This window comes from Strongylocentrotus purpuratus, unplaced genomic scaffold, assembly GCF_000002235.5.
Source record: "Strongylocentrotus purpuratus isolate Spur 01 unplaced genomic scaffold, Spur_5.0 spur5_scaffold_14, whole genome shotgun sequence".
In the NCBI taxonomy this organism is placed as follows: domain Eukaryota; kingdom Metazoa; phylum Echinodermata; class Echinoidea; order Camarodonta; family Strongylocentrotidae; genus Strongylocentrotus; species Strongylocentrotus purpuratus.
Genome location: NW_022145599.1, coordinates 12634274 through 12653458, shown reverse-complemented (window position 1 = coordinate 12653458; position 19185 = coordinate 12634274). Strand labels below are relative to the sequence as shown.

The window sequence follows — 19185 nt, the reverse complement described above, 5'->3', positions numbered from 1 at the left end:
TTTAAGGTTCTAATATTGAAGCTGATTGACTTTGTCCTTTAAAATGTACGAAGGTACAAGTCATAGAAAGTACTTTAGTGCAGTGTACAGTTTCAATACGAAACAAATTTAGTTTTGAGATGCTCATGCGGAAACGATAAAAGAAGGATGTAAAGAAAGATTTGTAAAATACAAGTGCATATAATTATTTTGAAAATAAGGTAAATGCTAGAAATTACATGTTTATTGACACATGTAAATTAAAGTGCAATATTTTCATGCTGGGTCTTTATAAATTATGTACATGAAACTTTAACAGTATCATATTTTTATGTTGAATAGTAGATTGTATTACATAAAATGATGACATCAGCTGATGAAATACTTATAAGATTAGATATCTGCCACTTTAAAGAGTTGATTTATATTCCAACCAATAAAAAAGTGCAATAATAATTGTTATTTCATGCGTAGCCCTTAGTTTTTGAATTAAATGTGTCCCATATTTCTATAGTGATTGTTCATCTCAGTTACTGTATATTCAATGATTATTGTTATGTATACTAGTTTTTATGTACTTTGGATTATTCCAGTAAAATTTGGATTATGCTTTCGTGATTTGCAATCAGTGCGATTTTCAGTTGTAGTAGTGTGTTGGTTCTCGGTTATTCAAGTAGGACTAATTTTTCATTAACTCTTTTCGAGAAAAAAATTGTGACAATGTTGTTTACTCTTTATAGATAAATTTCATCTCTTTTCAGAAATCTATTGATTAATCTCTGTGACTCTTTTATAGATCAAACAATAAAGTTCTGAGAGGAAGTATCAAAAATTGATTAAGAATAAACCATATTGTCCCAATCATGTCTTGAAAAAGGGTAAACCTACAAAGAACAATTATTCCTACTTCATGGGAAACAGTCTGTGTATATTTACAACTAATTTATATACAGGTATGCTACTTAATTTCACATGCCATTGTCTTAAGTATTCCTTTTCTGTCTCTGTTGCTTTCTTTTTGGCACTTTCTCTGAAATTGTCGCTGTGTACGACGGTCTTGAAATTTGGTTCATTGTGTGGTAGTTTTTTAGTCTTTTATTTATATGTACACATGTAAAAAAATATATTTACCCTAAGTACAAGTACAGTGTGGAAGTAGGCAAATTGTAGTTAAATTTCTCCAACTTTAATAAGTTGATAAACAGTAGAACTTTTGTAAGTGAGGCCCTTTAGGAGAAAATAATGGATGACAGGGATCTTTGTTGGCTTTCAATTGATTTGCTATACCATTATTCAGGTGGAATTCAAAATATTCTGTATGTTTTATTTTTCATTTTTAACCTCTTTTAAAAGAAGAGTGATTTTATGTTTACAGTCATCGTTTGTTGTTTTTATTTCTGTAAAATAAAATTAAACAAAATACATACAAAGTAATCAATATGATCATACAGAGAAAAAAGGAAATAAATACAGTTGGTAGCCCATTTTCAGCTGCAACTATATTGTTGCCGCTGGTCTTCCACGGGGCCATTTTAGTGTTTTCTGTTTCATCAATGTCGTGTTTATTGAATGTCTATTTTTCTTTATTGTATTATAAAAATTATCATTATTTATAACATACTCTTAAAAGTCACTAAAACCATGTACATGTACACAATTGTGATAGGCGCACCTGTCTTTCTTTCAAAAGTCAAGTGACTCGAAAGGAATTTAAAATATCCCGCTCAAATTAAGATATCCTCATCTTGTCAAAAAAGATATTTTTTGTAATGATTTTTAATGTTGATTTTAAAAGCTAGAGTTACGGAAAATCAATAATCTGAACCTGTTCTTCTCTGTAATCTAGATATTCCCTCAATTTAAGATATCCTCATCCTTTCGAAAAATGATTATAATTTTAATAATTTTTAATATAGATTTAAAAGCTAGAGTTACGGAAGTCAAGATTGTGAAACTGTCGTTCTCTGTTATAATCTGTATTAATGTCAACACCTCGCCTACGCGTAACGAGGTGCTTGACTCGTATACTTGAGTCAAATGTAATTTTCTGGAAAATATATCATGTTTTGTTTTGTACTGATTATTCAACTCTATGCATGACAGGAAGTGATTCTAACTTGCCTATAATTATGAAAATAATAAAAGTAGAACTCTGAAAAAATGAGCAGAAAAGTCCAGCGTGTGATGTATTTCCATTATCTTCTTTTAATGTGTTCTTTGTACAAAAAATACACCAGTTAAATACTTGCATTTCAGAAGTGTAATACATTTACGAATTAAGATTTCTCAACAAATTCATACGACTTTTATAACTTCAAATTCCTAAACATTAGTTGCGCAGCTTAATTCATACTATCCAATTTAATTTAAAAAAAACTTTTATTGCATCGTACTTTTACTACAAATACAAAACATATTGATACAAACAAATCCTAATACACCTAACATTTCTTGTGGATAATGATAATGCAAAAAATGTAAATATCTTGTTTATCCAGGGTAGCCTCATCAGTATGAGGGGGGGGGGGGGGGGGGGAGTGAGCAATTTTTTTTTGTTGGTCCTCGAAAAATTTTCAATTTGCACCCCCCCGGCGCTTTTTACATGATTTTTTTCTCAAGGGGGGGGGGGGGGCCGGGCCCCCGGGCCCCCCTAGATCCGCCACTGTAATATACTATGCATATTTATTAATTAAGTGGAAACTGTTTACTTGAGATATTTGTTGGTTATACTAATTCAAAAATTCTTGTAGATGTAAATGTATTCATAAATGTACATGAACAATCGTTTATGTATGCAAACTGATAGGTAAAGAGGCTAACATATCCATGTGTGTACGTAAAGGGGGGGGGGGGGGTCGAACCCCCTCTTTTTGTGTGTGTGTACGTGTATTTTGGAGGAACCCCCCCTCAATTTAGTTTTTTAATTACAAAAATAATTAAAAAATAATTAAACAAAATTGTGCTTATGAGATCCCAAAAAGGTGACCCCCAATGGAACGAAATATAGATCGACAAATTTTAAAAAATTGGGGGAAAAAAGTGCTCTTACCCCCCCCCCCCCCCGCTTATTCAGCGGTTGGCTGAGTCGTTGCGAAATTTTTGGCACGATTTTCACATTTTAAACCCCCTCCCTTCGAAAAAAAGTCCTGCGTATGCGCCTGACCATATTTATGTACCTATATGAAATTAAGGCGCCAAGGACCACATAATTAGATGTCATCATAAAAGCATATATCAATGAGGAAGACCAAATTCATTCAAACTACTCTCGTGTGTCACTAGCAATGTCCATTTTGTGTAATTACTATTACCAAGTTTCTTCTTGACTTTTATACCTATATCATGAGCCAAAATATATATACGTACACGTAGTTGCTATCAAAACCATATAAATGTACGTAACCAAATTGAATTAAATTCATTAACTCGATGGAAAAAGTATATACCTAAATTCCTATGGTTGAGCAATTTTGCAATATTCGAAAAACTATGATTTGCATTAAAATTCTTGTATTTTATTAAATCTATCATGCACCATCACTGCTATTCTCGTTTGTAAAATGTAAGAAAATGGTAAATTTAAACTTTTGTACTACTCAGTAAATATCAATACGATGTCTATGACATTCTCCATATAAATTATAAATAATTTTGAGCTAAGACAACCGATACATCAACATTTATTTTTGTTCATATTTGTAAGAATGAATGAGTTTCTTTTCAAAAGTGGGGAAAAATTCCATAAGGCAGATATAAATGAAAAAGACTTTCAAGGTAAACAAACTAGCAGAAAATTATGTTGTAGAGAAAGTGCTCTTTCATCATTGTACTCATTAGCAAAAGGAATTTTTACATACAATTTTATTTGTTAAGAATCATAATTTATGTACACTTAATTTTAATCTTGATATTCACCTGTACAAATATATTGTTATTAGCAAAATAATCATATCCTATTATGTTACCATGTTGTCAGGAGTTTTAAGCTTAATCCATTTGAATCATATAACATCGTATTTTCCGAGTTGTAAAATACATTTTGAACGCATGTTCTTTTGTTATAGTGCCAATGATGCATCAAACTAAAGAGATTATGGTTATGATTACGATTACGATTACATTGATTATGATGATTATCAGCTTGCCGGATCTGGATTATGGTGATGTATATGATTATGAATATGATTATGATTACAATGATTATGATGATAAAAATAATCGTCCGTACTTGTATAGCGCATAATACTTAGTGTCTATGCGCTTCTAAAGAGCTTTGGAAATTATTACCCTAGCTGATTACGATTATGATTATGAACACCGTATAATTTAATTTTTATTATGATAATAATTGATCATGCTTTTTGTAATTATGATCACGGTTATGATAATGAATATGACTATGATTAAAATGATAATGCAAATATAATTATGATTTTGATCATGATGATTATGATTAGGAATTAACTATGATTACCACATTTTCAGAAATGGCAAATTATTTTTAAACACATATAAAAAATACACATATGGGAAATTTACAGAATTTGTGAATGCAGGAGAAGGCCGTCATGAAAGCGTTGCTTAATTGATGTCAATTGCGGCCTCAATAAAAAGTAATCAACAATGAAAGTGTTTATTTTTCATGTTATTTGGTCTCATGAACCTCTAGTCGGCTGTCAAAGGTCTAAAGGTGAACTAAAATTGATGACAATGTTCTAACATTGGGGAAAATGCACTGAACTTGCCGTTGTCATGACTTGACTCCTGCTCTGTGGAACACATTTTCCACTGCAAACCTTCATATTGGGCTTTTCAGCATTAAAATTTAGAGAGGAATGGCATTGTTGATAGCCTTATTAGCTCTCATGCTTTTCCCAAACTGAGCCCAGAATAATTCCTGTTCATCTTCATCATCTGTCCACAACATGTAAGGTTTGTTCCTACTCAGGAACAGCCCGACAAGGTACGGCATGTTCTCATCCTCGATGTCCTCAACAAAGATCAAGATGACTTTGTCCAGTCCAGAATCGTTGAGATGCTCCAGAGCCATACGAAGCTTGGTCATGGTCCAGGCATCGTTGACAGACTGGTTGCTTAGCAACAACACAGTCTTGAAGCTGTTGTCGATGGCATCATAGAGTGCAGGGATGTAGTACATCCCAAGGTGAAGGTCTTCGTCTCCAAAGATGATATTCTGTAGATGTGGCATCCTCTCCTCTAGTGCAGGTTTCATGACCCGGTCAACCCACTCCTGTTCTGCTTCATCGAACATGAGGTTGAGATGATGACGATAGTTATCTGCATTGAAATCTTCTGCCATTTCCTCGTATCCAATGACAGCTAGTTTGAGGAGAAAGAGTTTGTGATTCAACCACCATCGTTTGTTGTAGGCAAGCATGGATATCATCACAAGCACTACACCTGTGAATGTAAGAACCGTAATGAGAACAATGTTCGCACCACAGTGATCTTCTGGATGGAATGTCTTGATTGGTTGATTCACCACTTCCTTTAACGATGTCTTGGAGCACAGTGTCTTTTCTGGATGTTGGAGATCAATGTCAGCTGACTGCAGCCATTTCCTAAACCATGTCAGGGTGCATGTGCATGTGAAAGGGTTTCTAGAAATGTCCAACCTTAGCGAAATATTCGCTGGCAGAACTGTCCCACGCTCAATGGTGCTGATTTGATTTCCCGATAAAGAGAGCACGGTCAGTCGAGGAGCCTGGGCAAATGTCGTCGGTTCCAGACCACTAAGAATGTTGTCAGAGATGTACACAGCATTCAGTAGATAGAGACCATGAAAGATGTCTCCTGCCATCTCCACCAGCTTGTTTTCACGGAGATACAGAAACTTGAGAGAAGAGAGGGGACTGAAGACTCCCAGCCTCAGCACTTGTATTCTCGATTTGCTCATATCAAGATAGTAAACGTTTGAAAGGTTGTGAAATACTCTCTTATCCAGGCTCACTAAGTAATTGTCGTTGAGTCGTAGTTTTTTAGGGAAAAGAGACCAGAGAAAAGCGACCGATTATTAATCCCATTGTATAAATCGGTATCTCTCAGCTCTGTCCTTTCCAAGTGCAGATCTTTTAAACATGCCATATTATTAAATTGTTCAATTGCATTTCGAGACACTTTAATAGATGTATATGACAGATCCAAGTAGAGCAATGTCCGAAGTTGCTTGAAGGTGTCTTTCAAGAGTAATCCGATCTCGTTTGACAATTGCAGTTTCTTCAAGAGTACAAGGTCTGTAAATGCATATTTACTGCAAGTGGTAACTTGATTTTGCGATAAATTGAGTACCTCTAGATTGGTGAGCCCTGTAAACCTCCCGTTAGGAATGGATGGTATATCGTTATTAAACATGTCAAGTACTTTGAGAGTCCCGAGCGCCCAAAGATGTTTACCCATGTTAAAATGGGTAATTTTATTACCTGATAGGGAGATTGACTGTATTAATGGCATTCCGTCATAGGATGGAGGTGAGAGATTTTGCAGTAAATTTTTGGATAAATTCAATGTTGTTAAATTTGGCAAGCATGCAAAAGTTTCAGGTGGCAAGGAAACTAGTTTGTTATAGGATATGTCAAGTTCTATTAGCGATGTCAACTGAGAAAAGGACTTGTTGGAGAGTGAACTTATCTGGTTGTATGATAAAAGCAACATCTTGAGCCATATGAAACCCCAAAATGACCCAGGAGGTACACTCGTAATGGAATTTTTCCTCATGTTAAGTTGCAAAATATACGGATAAGGGGCATAATAATCACTGGCATTGTCAGGTAGGAGAAGCTGATGGATTTTACATTCAGATATTGATAGTCTTTTTATAAAAGTCATTCCTAAAAATGGTCGAATATCAAATGATTTGAGGGGATTTCTTTGAAGTATAAAATGGTCTATGGAAGAAGTCAGATGAGAGAAGGCTTTTGTTGATAAATTTTGTATCTTATTTCCAATTAGTGAAAAAGTACCAACAGAAGTATTTTGCAGGGGCAGAAAGTCAGTCTGATGAACGTCTTGCACCTCATTCACCTGCAGATTTACAATCGTCAAGTGAGACCATCGGGAACACCCCTTGAAGTTAAGATTTTTTATTTTGTTGTGAACTAGCTCAATTCCAAAAAGTCCTGGTAAGGCTGCAAGAGATACACAAGGAAGAGAATCTAGTTTATTATAACTCAACTTTAGTATGGTGAGTAGCGTGTTTTTGAGAAAGAGCAGAGGAGACATAATCTGTAGATTACAATTAGAAAATATGACTGTCTTAAGCCTTGTCAGGGGCCACAGGGCCTTGCTTTCGATGACAGAAAGTGGGTTTGCAGATGCAGCAAATCTAACAAGATTTGGCAGGTGTTTGAAGGACTCGTCATGCAGGGCTGTTAGGTTGTTTGAAGACAGGTCAAGGGTGTTCACTTCTATTGGCAAGTCCTGAGGTACTGCTCTTAGCCCAAGATTACTGCAATTGGCAGCAAGTCCATGACTTGAGTTCTTGAAGTAGCATTTTGGAAGATTCTCGTGTGAAGCCACGTCTTGTGCAGTACCCTCTGACTGAGGCAGGTGCAAGAAGACGATTCCTAATGCAACCAGCACCAAATAAACAAAAATCATGGCATTTGACTCACTGGCAGCCATATTGATTCATTCACAGACCTTAATGAATGAGAGTTGATGACACTGCCCTGAGAAACTAGATCAGAAATGGCAGCAGCGTGCATCAGATGTCATCTAAGCTCATCAGCGTAACTTTTATGTAGAGTTACAGCGCAATACACGAACATCTATTCATGCAACTCCTGAAATGAAATTCTGAGAGAAATCCTATAGCTTCCTCAAAATGTTGATACCAGGAAATATTTAAAATCTCATAAATTCTGCTTCATCATGATGACAGGGCGAAAACTATTTTTGTTTGTTATGAAGAAGCAAATCCTCTATGCCTTAGGGAAAGTGTATATGTATATATATATATATATATATATATATATACATGTAACTAATATACAGACCCTCGTTGTATACTCCACATCTCGTGTTTATGCATAGTCATTTAACTGTTTGCGGTGGTTTAGTATTTTATGTTGATTAAAGTTGCTTTAAAAAAAAAAGTTCTTGCAATTTTAACATGAATCAGTGAACATGAAACTTGCCAAAAATGCATGCTTGCTTTAAAGTTGTTAAAATTTCTCTTTCATTTTCACATCTGAAATCTTTTCTGAACAGGAAGTTTGTAGCTCATCCTGAATGAAACTTAGATTAGGAGAACTTGGAAATAATCGAATTTAGGGTCATTAACACTCTGTTCTGATTGAAAATGAACAGATTTTTTAATTAAAAACATGTATGCTAAGTTTTGAATTTTTTTTCTCCTTGAAACTTTCGGAAGTTTTTGCTTTTATTCAAGTCCAAAGTGAACAGCAATCTAACAATTAAACCTTTTCCATGACCATGTCAAAACGTTAAAAATTATTTTAAAAAATAATTCTCATTTTTGTTTAATGTCCATATTTTTCTTTTTCAGATATCTGACTGGAAGATTGATTTTACAATCTCTGGTAGCACAGACAAGGAAGGGTTGCAATATTCATACAGTAAGATCTTAATGAAGCTCTTAAAATATTATACAGTAATAATAAAGTAAGTGCTCCTAAAGGGAAAGTCCACCCTGATATTAGTTTGATTTTGATAGAAACTAAAAAGAATGAGAGGAATAGGTCAGTGAAGGTTTGAGCATATTTCGGTTAAAGATAAGAAAGTTAGCCCCAATAAATCATCACTCGCCCACACACCCCTACACACATTCCCTCCCTCAACCACACACTCACTCCCCCACTCGCTTCCTCCTTCACTCACTCACCCACTCCCTCATTCATTCAGTCACTCAGTCACTCACTCACCCACTCACTCATTCCCACCTTCCCTTCCTCACTCCAGTCCTCACTCACTCGATCGCCCACACACCCCTGCACACGTACTCCCTCATTTACTTACTCGCTTCCTACCTCATTCACTCCCTCCATCCCTCACCCCTCCCTCCCTCACCCACCCACTCCCTCCCTCATCCACTCACTCCCTCCTTCATTCAGTCACTCTCTCCCTCACTCACTCACAAACCCCTGCACTCCCTCCATCTCTCACCCATTCACTGATTCAGTCACTCCCTCTCTCACTCTGTAACTCCCTACCTCTTACTCTCCCACTCAATTCCTCCTCCCCTCTCTCTCACTCCCTGAGTACCTCCCTCTCCCACCCACAGACTCCCTCCCTCCCTCTTCGCTCACCCACTAACATACTCAATTCCTCATTCACTCCATCCCTCCCTCATCTACACACTCATTCAATCACTTGCTCACTCACCCATCGCAATCAGTCACTCACCCACTTGCTCACTCCCACCTTCCCTTACTCACTCACTCGCCCACACACATCTGCAAACACTTCCTCGCCCATCACTTACTCGCTCACTCAGTCATTTCCACACCCACCCACTCAAACACTACCTCCTGAATTCTCTCCCTCACTCACTTAACCCCTTAATCTCACACCCATATTCTCCCTCCCTCACCCACCCTCGCACTCACTCCCTCATTCATTCCCTTATTCATTCTTTCATGGTTAATCTCACTTTAGCCTGAATAGCTGTTCTTCTGCAAGTATGTTGACTTTGATATCTAATTTAATAGTAAAGCAAAGAAATGTATCACTTGAATGTGTTAGACGTTGATGTTGTCATTTTCCTTATCTTGTACTTGTCATAGCTTTTTTATAAATGAGTTTTATATTTCAATTCCAGATATATATTCATTTTCTAGACTTGATCAATATTTTTACGTAATTCAAAATTAATTTGATCATTATATCTGTTGATTTGAGAATATCTCCCTCTGTGACATTATGAAAATAGCGCTACATTTTCATTTCTTACAAAGAAGTTTCAGAAGCTATGACTGTTAAATGATACGTTCGTAACTGAAGGATATATTTGTAACACTTGCCAAGTTGCACTGAGTTTGCAAAAGTCTGCACAAGGGCTTTCCTGCCGTTAATGTAAACAATAAAAAAGAGTATACTTTGTTCATCATGAACAACATTATGGTCACAAAATGTTCCTTTTAAAATGAATTTGAATGTGTTATCAGTTATGAAAAATTACCTATAGTGAGCACAGGTACATGTAAATGTCCCAGTTTTCTACACAGGCACGGTCACAGTAATAAATATTTTAGAAAGTAACTTATTAAGAAACATATTATCTAACACAATAAATTAAACTATGCAAGACAATCGTAAAGTGAATCTGAGTGAAATAGATGTGAATAAATGATTATATGTGAATAAAATTTACACGGGAAGGCTATAGATATGATTTAATGATGCTGATATTATTGTTTGTTTTACAGCCAAGGAAGAAAAGAGTAACGATCAACCAAAGACAACCAACGGCTTGCCAATTGTTTTTAGTTTAATAAAATGCTTATCATGATACTGATTTTTATTGTGACTAGTAGAAAATAGGACCATGTCATTTCAATGTCATGTTGCATATTACTTGGGTTACATAGTATGCATCAAGAAGTGCAGGTGTAGTTGTAAGTTTTTTTGAAATTTGCAACACATTTTATTACCTCTAATCTTTTAAAATACTTTTATAATATAGAAGTACAGTGCATATCATTATAATGACTTCTGTTTTGTTATATTTTTTATGAAAGGGAGTTTCATTTGTTTACTTTTTAATAAGATTCAATACACTTTGAGAGGGAATTTTTAAAATAACACTACTCATTTGACTTTGCACTTCAATTGTAGGATATAATTTGTCAGCACTCCTGCAGAAGTTAAAGTATATAGTTATTGAAGAAAAATCTATAGAGTCCTTAATCGATTTCTATGTCTACTTATTTTAGTCTAAATGAAAGTTCACAATTTTTTATTTTTTTAAATATAAATTCAGAAGAAACAAAACAAAAGATGTTGAATTTACGCATTGTGTTTTGCCTTTTAAGCATGTTAAACCCCCTGTTGCAGTAATATCATGATGAATACTTGACTAAAATAATTGACCAAAAATTCACCTTCAGTATACTTAAATGAAGCAAATATATATATATATATAAATATATATATATATATATAGATTTTAGGTAACTAAAATTCATTGGTGCTACTTTTTGATGTCACGTTGTCTTCCATCACTTTGAAAACAATCAAAAGTTTGTGAGTTATTTTCTATACCAGAAAAATATGAAAAGATTCCCACTTTCCTTGTATTCATACACCAAACAAAATCTACTATTTATGTCTCACTGTATTTCATTTTTTAGTTTGTAGAAATTACAGAAATATCTATACACATGTTCTGTCTTTTATTATTATTTGTACAAATGTATACATGTAGAGTATAACCTGTCTTAGTGGCCACTTCTATATAGTGGCCAGTTTTCTTGTTTGCGTTGGGTGGCCTTTAAAGACAGGTTTGACCGTACTTATGTACAGTTTCATTAGTTTTGACTAGTGTACTTGTACATTGTATGTGTACATGTAGTTCTGTAATTTTTGTTCAATAGAACTTGTTTTCTTTTTAAGGTTCTAATATTGAAGCTGATTGACTTTGTCCTTTAAAATGTACGAAGGTACAAGTCATAGAAAGTACTTTAGTGCAGTGCACAGTTTCAATACGAAACAAATTTAGTTTTGAGATGCTCATGCGGAAACGATAAAAGAAGGATGTAAAGAAAGATTTGTAAAATACAAGTGCATATAATTATTTTGAAAATAAGGTAAATGCTAGAAATTACATGTTTATTGACACATGTAAATTAAAGTGCAATATTTTCATGCTGGGTCTTTATAAATTATGTACATGAAACTTTAACAGTATCATATTTTTATGTTGAATAGTAAATTGTATTACATAAAATGATGACATCAGCTGATGAAATACTTATAAGATTAGATATCTGCCACTTTAAAGAGTTGATTTATATTCCAACCAATAAAAAAGTGCAATAATAATTGTTATTTCATGCGTAGCCCTTAGTTTTTGAATTAAATGTGTCCCATATTTCTATAGTGATTGTTCAACTCAGTTACTGTATATTCAATGATTATTGTTATGTATACTAGTTTTTATGTACTTGTTGTCCATGACTTTGGATTATTCCAGTAAAATTTGGATTATGCTTTCGTGATTTGCAATCAGTGCGATTTTCAGTTCTAGTAGTGTGTTGGTTCTCGGTTATTCAAGTAGGACTAATTTTTCATTAACTCTTTTCGAGAAAAAAATTGTGACAATGTTGTTTACTCTTTATAGATAAATTTCATCTCTTTTCAGAAATATATTGATTAATCTCTGTGACTCTTTTATAGATCAAACAATAAAGTTCTGAGAGGAAGTATCAAAAATTGATTAAGAATAAACCATATTGTCCCAATCATGTCTTGAAAAAGGGTAAACCTACAAAGAACAATTATTCCTACTTCATGGGAAACAGTGTATATTTACAACTAATTTATATACAGGTATGCTACTTAATTACACATGCCATTGTCTTAAGTATTCCTTTTCTGTCTCTGTGTGCCCATGCCTTGGGCTATAATGCATGGTCGTCCGGAGCATTTTTTTATGTTGGGGACCAGGGTAAAATGCAATAAATTATTGAAAATTTATTGCATTTTCTGAGTTTTTTGAAATTTATGGAAACTGCCCCCTACCCTAGCCCCCGCTGCGTACAGTCATGGTTCAGTGACAAAGCAATGGCCTCGTAACTGAGAGGCCCCAGGATCAAAACCGTGTTGATGTGCTATATTAGTGCCCTTTTGTGGGGCATTAATCCTTATTACTGTCATTTATGACTTAAGGGAGTAGGTCCCCTAGTTGATAAGCATAGTAGCATACACATGCTTCAGCAGTCACAGAAAACACACATTGGCATATTATTATTCAATTAAATCTGAGAATGTATACTATTATCTAGATCTATTATTTTGAAATTATTTTTAAAATAATTCCGTAAATTGGGGTGAAACAAAAATATTCCAACTTTATGAGCGACAGTGTATAATTTAATTTTGATTATGACTATAATTGATCATGCTTTTTGTAATTATGATCACGGTTATGATAATGAATATTACTATGATTATAATGATATTGATAACATAATTATGATTTTGATCATGATGATTATGATTAGGAATTTAACTATGATTACCACATTTTCAGAAATGACAAATTTCTTTTAAACACATAAAGAAAATACACATATGGGAAATTTACAGAATTTGTGAACGCAGGAGACGGCCGTCATGAACGAGTTGCCTGATGTCAATGGCGGCCCCAATGAAAGCGTATATTTGTCATGTTATTTGGTCCCATTAAGTTCTGGTCGGGCTGTCAACCTTCAGTGTATTGGAATCTAAAGATGAACTAAAATTGATGACAATGTTCTAACGTATGGGGAGAAATGCACTGGACTTGCAGTGGTCACGACTTGACTTCTGCTCTGTGGATCACGTTTTCCACCGCAAACCTTTATATTGGGCTTGTCAGGATTATAATTTAGAGAGGAATGGCATTGTTGATAGCCTTATTAGCTCTCATGCTTTTCTTGAACTGAGCCTAGAATAATTCCTGTCCATCTTCATCATCCGTCCACAACATGTAAGGTTTGTTCCTACTCAGGAACAACCTGACAAGGTACGGCATTTTCTCATCCTCGATGTCCTCAACAAAGATCAGGATGACTTTGTCCAGTCCCGAATCGTTGAGATGCTCCAGAGCCATACGAAACTTGGTCATGGTCCAGGCATCATTGACAGACTGGTTGCTTAGCAACAAGACAGTCTTGAAGCTGTTGTCGATTGCATCATAGAGTGCAAGGATGTAGTACATCCCAAGGTGAAGGTCTTCGTCTCCAAAGATAATATTCTGTAGATGTGGCATCCTCTCCTCCAGGACAGGTCTCATGACCCGGTCAACCCATTCCTGTTCTTCTTCCTCGAACATGAGGTTAAGATGATGTCAATAGTTATCTGCATTGAAATCTTCTGCCATTTCCTCGTATCCAATGACAGCTAGTTTGAGGAGAAAGATTTTGTGATTCAACCACCATCGTTTATTGTAGGCAAGCATGGATATCATCACAAGCACTACACCCGTGAATGTAAGAACCGTGATGAGAACAATGTCGCACCACAGTGATCCTCTGGATGGAATGCCATGATTGGCTGATTCACCAATCCCTTTAAGGATGTCTTAGAGCACAGTGTCTTTTCTGGACGTTTGAGATCAATGTCCGCTGACTGCAGCCATTGCCTGAACCATGTCAGGGAGCATGTGCATGTGAAAGGGTTTCTAGAAATGTCCAACATTAGTGAAGTATTCGCAGGCAGTACTGTCCCACGTCCAATGGTGCTGATTTGATTTCCCGATAAAGAGAGATCCGTCAGTCGAGGAGCCTGGGCAAATGTTGTCGGTTCCAGACCACGAAGAATGTTATCCGGGATGTATACCACTCTCAGTTGATTGAGACCATGGAAAATGTCTCCTGCCATCTCCACTAACTTGTTTCCATTGAGATAAAGAAACCTTAGAGAAGTGAGGGGACTGAATATTCCCGGCCTTAGCACCTGTATGCTTGATTTGCTTATATCAAGATAGTAAACTTTTGAAAGGTTGTGAAATACTCTCTTATCCAGGCTGACTAAATAATTGTCTTTGAGTCGTAGTTTTTTTAGGGAAAAGAGACCAGAGAAAAGCGACCGATTATTAATCTTATTGTATAAATCGGTATCTCTCAGCTTTGCCCCTTCCAAGCGCAGATCTTGTAGACATGTCATATTATAAAACTGTTGAATAGAACTTTTAGACACTTGAATATCTGTATATGACAGATCCAAGTAGACCAAGGTCCGAAGTTGCTTGAAGGTTTCTTTCAAAGAACGTCCTATCTCGTTTGACAAATGCAGTTCCTTCAAGAGTTCGATGTCTGTAAATGCACTTTTACTGTAAGCGGTAACTTGGTTGTGCGATACATTGAGTATCTCCAGATTGGCGAGCCCCGTAAACATCCCTTGAGAAATGAATGGTATATCGTTATGTATGTTATAAGATATGTCAAGTACTCTAAGAGTCCCAAGTGTCCAAAGTCGTCTACCACTGTTAATATGGGTGATTCTATTACCGGATAGGGAGATTGACCGTATTAATGGCATTCCGTCAAAGGATTGGGGTGAGAGATTTGGCAGTAAATTGTCGGATACATCCAATGTTGTTAAATTTTGCAAGCACGCAAAAGTTTCAGGTAGTAGGAAACTAGTTTCTTAGAGGATACGTCAAGTTCTATAAGCGATGTCAACTAGCAGAATGACTCGTTGGAGAGTGAATTTATCTTATTGTAAGATAAAAGCAGCTTCTTGAGCCATATGAAGCCCCAAAATGCCCCAGGGGGTACATTCTCAAGGGAATTGCTCTTGATGTCAAGTGTCAAAATAGATGGATAAGGGGTATGATAATCACTGGCATTGTCAGGTAGGAGAAGTTGATGGATTCCACATCCATATATTGATAGATCCTTTATAAAAGTCATTCCTAAAAATGGTCGAATATCATATAATTAGAGGGTTTTTCCTTGAAGTGTAAAACTGTCTATAAAAGTCAGATGAGAGAAGGCTTTCGGAGATAATTTCTGTATCCTATTTCCAAACAGTGAAAAAGTACCAACACTAGTATTTTGCAGGGGCAAAGCTTCCTCAAAATATTGATACCAGGAAACATTAAAAATGTCATAAATTCTGCTTCATAATGATGACAGGACGAAAACTATTTTTGTTTTGTTAACAAGAAGCAGAACCTCTATGCCTTAATGAGAGTATATGATCCTCGTTGTATACTCCATATCTTGTGTTCATGCATAGTCATTCAAGTTATTGTGGTGGTTTAGTATTTTATGCTGATTAAAGTTGTCAAAAGTGTATTTTTCTTCCAATTTTAACATGAAAAGTTGGAGGTAAAATTCAAAATATTCTGTATGTTTTATTTTCATTTTCCAACATCTTTTAAAAGAAGAGTGATTTTATGTATGCAGACATCAAGTGTTTTTTGTTTCATCCATGCCTTTGTGTATATTTAATGTTTACTTTTCTTTGTTGTATTCTAAGATTATCATTATTTAAAGCATACTCTCAAAAGTCACTCAAACCATGTACATGTTAACAGTTATGATAGGAGGACCTGTCTTGCTTTTAAAAGTCCAGTGACTGAAAAGAAATTTAGATATTCCCCTCAAAGTAAAATATCCTCATCCTGTCAAAATATATTTTTTGTAATAATTTTTAACATAGATTTTAAAAGCTAGAGTTATGGAAAACCAATGATCTGAACCTGTTCTTCTCTTTAATTTAGATATTCCCCTCAATTTAAGATATCCTCCTCCCTTAAAACACGAATATGATTTTGATAATTTTTAATATGGATTTAAAAAGCTAGAGTTAATGAAATCAATATTGTGAAGCTGATATTCTCTGTTATAATGCGTATGAATGTCAACACTTCGCCTACATGTAACGAGGTGCTTGACTCATATACTTGAGTCAAATGTGATTTTCTGGAAGATATATCATGTTTTGTTTTGTACTGATTATTCAACTCAATGCATGACATGAAGTGATTCTAACTTGCCTATAATTATGAAAATATAATTAAAATAGAACTCTCAAATAATGAGCAGAAAAGTCCAGCGTGTGATGTATCTTCTTTTAATGTGTACTTTGTACAAAAAATACACCAGTTAAATACTTGCATTTCAGAAGTGTAATACATTTACGAATTAAGATTTCTCAACAAATTCAAATGACTTTGATAACTTGAAATACCTAAACATTAGTTGCGCAGCTTAATTCATACTATCAAACTTATTTTTTAAATTTTTTATTGCATAGTACTTTTACTACAAATACAATACATATTGATACATACAAATCCTAATACACTTAACATTTCTTGTGGATAATGATAATACAAAATATGTAAATGTCTTGGTTACCTAGTATAGCCTTATCAGTATTAGTATTTGTCTCCCCTAGGGCCCGGCAATTATATTGACACGATTGAAAGCATGTGCTTAAATAATTCTGTAATATTTATGAAATATTGTAGGACACTTACATCTTTTGTTTAAAAAGGTTTTCAAATTAAATCAAAGGCCCACAGAAAATATTGATTAATTATTCGTTGATGATTGACTGAATGAAATGATACTCGGTCATCTAAATCACTAACTTCAATTCAACATAGTAGGCATTATTTCATTTGAATGTTTTACATTCATTTTCAACTGTGACCGTAATGCTTTCAGAATATGGTTGAATCTTATTTCATGATTTTATATGCATGTGTAATATAATATGTATATTTATTAATTCAGTGGAAACTGTTTTAATACTTGAGAAATTTGTTGGTAACTAATACACACATTCTGGTAAATATAAATGTATTCATACATGTACATGAACAATCGTTCATCTATTCAAACGTATGAGTAGAAAGACTATATATCTATGTACCTATATGAAACTAAGGCGCCAGGGACCACACAATGAGATGCCAGAATGAAAGCATACATCAATGGGAAGACCAAATTCATTCAAACTACTTGACTTTTAAACCTATATCATAAGCCAACATATCTACACGTACACGTAGTTGATAGCAAAACCATATTCATGTACGTAACCAAATTGAATTGAATTCATTGGTGGAAAAGGTATATAACAAAATTTCTATGGTTGAAGAATTTCGCAATATTCGAAACAAAATAATTTGCATCAAAATTCTTGTATACTACAGCACCAGAGACGAAAATTATTGAATCTACCATGCACCATCACTGCTATTTTCGTTTGTAAAATGTAAGAAAATGGTGAATTTATACTTTTGTACTACTCAGTAAATATCAATACGATGTCTATGACATTGTCCAAAACAATTATAAATAATTTGAGCTAAGACAACCGATACATCAACATTTATTTTTGTTCATATTTGCAAGAATGAAAAAGTGTTTTTCAAAAGTGTGGAAAAATTCCACAAGGCAGATATAAATCAAAGAGACTTTCAAGGTAAACAAAATAGCAGAAAATGATGTTGGAGAGAAGGTTGAAGAAATCGCTCTTTCATCATTGTCCTTATAAATAAAAGGAATTCTTACATTTCACATACAATTTTATTTGTTAAGAATCATAATTTATATACACTTAATTTTCATCTTGATATTCACCTGTACAAATATATTGTTATTAGCAAAATAATTATATCCTATTGTGTTACCTTGTTGTCAGGAGTTTTAAGCTTAATCCATTTGAATCATATAACATCGCATTTTTCGAGTTGTAAAATACATTTTGAATGCATGTTCTTTTGTTATAGTGCCAATGATGCATCAATCTAAAGAGATTAGGGTTATGATTACGATTATGATTACATTGATTATGATGATTATCAGCTTGCCGGATCTGGATTATGGTGATGGATATGATTATGAATATCATTATGAATATGATTATGATTACAATGATTATGATGATAATAATAATCGTCCGTACTTGTATAGCGCATAATACTTGGTGTCTATGCGCTTCCAAAGAGCTTTGGAAATTATTACCCTAGCTGATTACGATTATGATTACGATCACCGTCTAATTTAATTTTTATTATGATAATAATTGATCATGCTTTTTGTAAATATGATCACGGTTATGATGATGAATATGACTATGATTAAAATGATAATGCAAATATAATTATGATTTTGATCACGATGTTTATGATTAGGAATTAACTATGATTACCACATTTTCAAAAATGACAAATTACTTTTAAACACATAAAGAAAATACACATATGGGAAATTTACAGAATTTGTGAATGCAGGAGAAGGCCGTCATGAAAGCGTTGCTTAATGTCAATTGCGGCCTCAATAAAAAGTAATCAACAATGAAAGTGTTTATTTGTCATGTTGTTCGTCTCATGAAGCTCTGGTCGGCTGCCAATCTTCAGTACGTGTATTGGAATCTAAAGGTGACCTAAAATTGAAGACAATGTTCTAACATTGGGGAAAATGCACTGGACTTGCCGTTGTCGTGACTTGACTCCTACTCTGTGGAACACATTTTCCACTGCAACCCTTCATATTGGGCTTT

At 34.5% G+C, this 19185-nt stretch overlaps 1 protein-coding gene and 1 pseudogene across 1 annotated transcript; both read right to left on the bottom strand.

The window, feature by feature from the left end:
• Positions 1 to 4804: 4804 nt before the first annotated feature.
• LOC115923781 (insulin-like growth factor-binding protein complex acid labile subunit) lies at positions 4805 to 7620 on the bottom strand. The gene is given in 3 exon segments (XM_030985071.1): positions 4805 to 5976; positions 5979 to 7124; positions 7611 to 7620. Coding segments are annotated over 3 exon segments (2328 nt in total).
• A 5926-nt stretch (positions 7621 to 13546) lies between these two features.
• LOC115923780 lies at positions 13547 to 19175 on the bottom strand (annotated as a pseudogene).
• Positions 19176 to 19185: the final 10 nt, after the last annotated feature.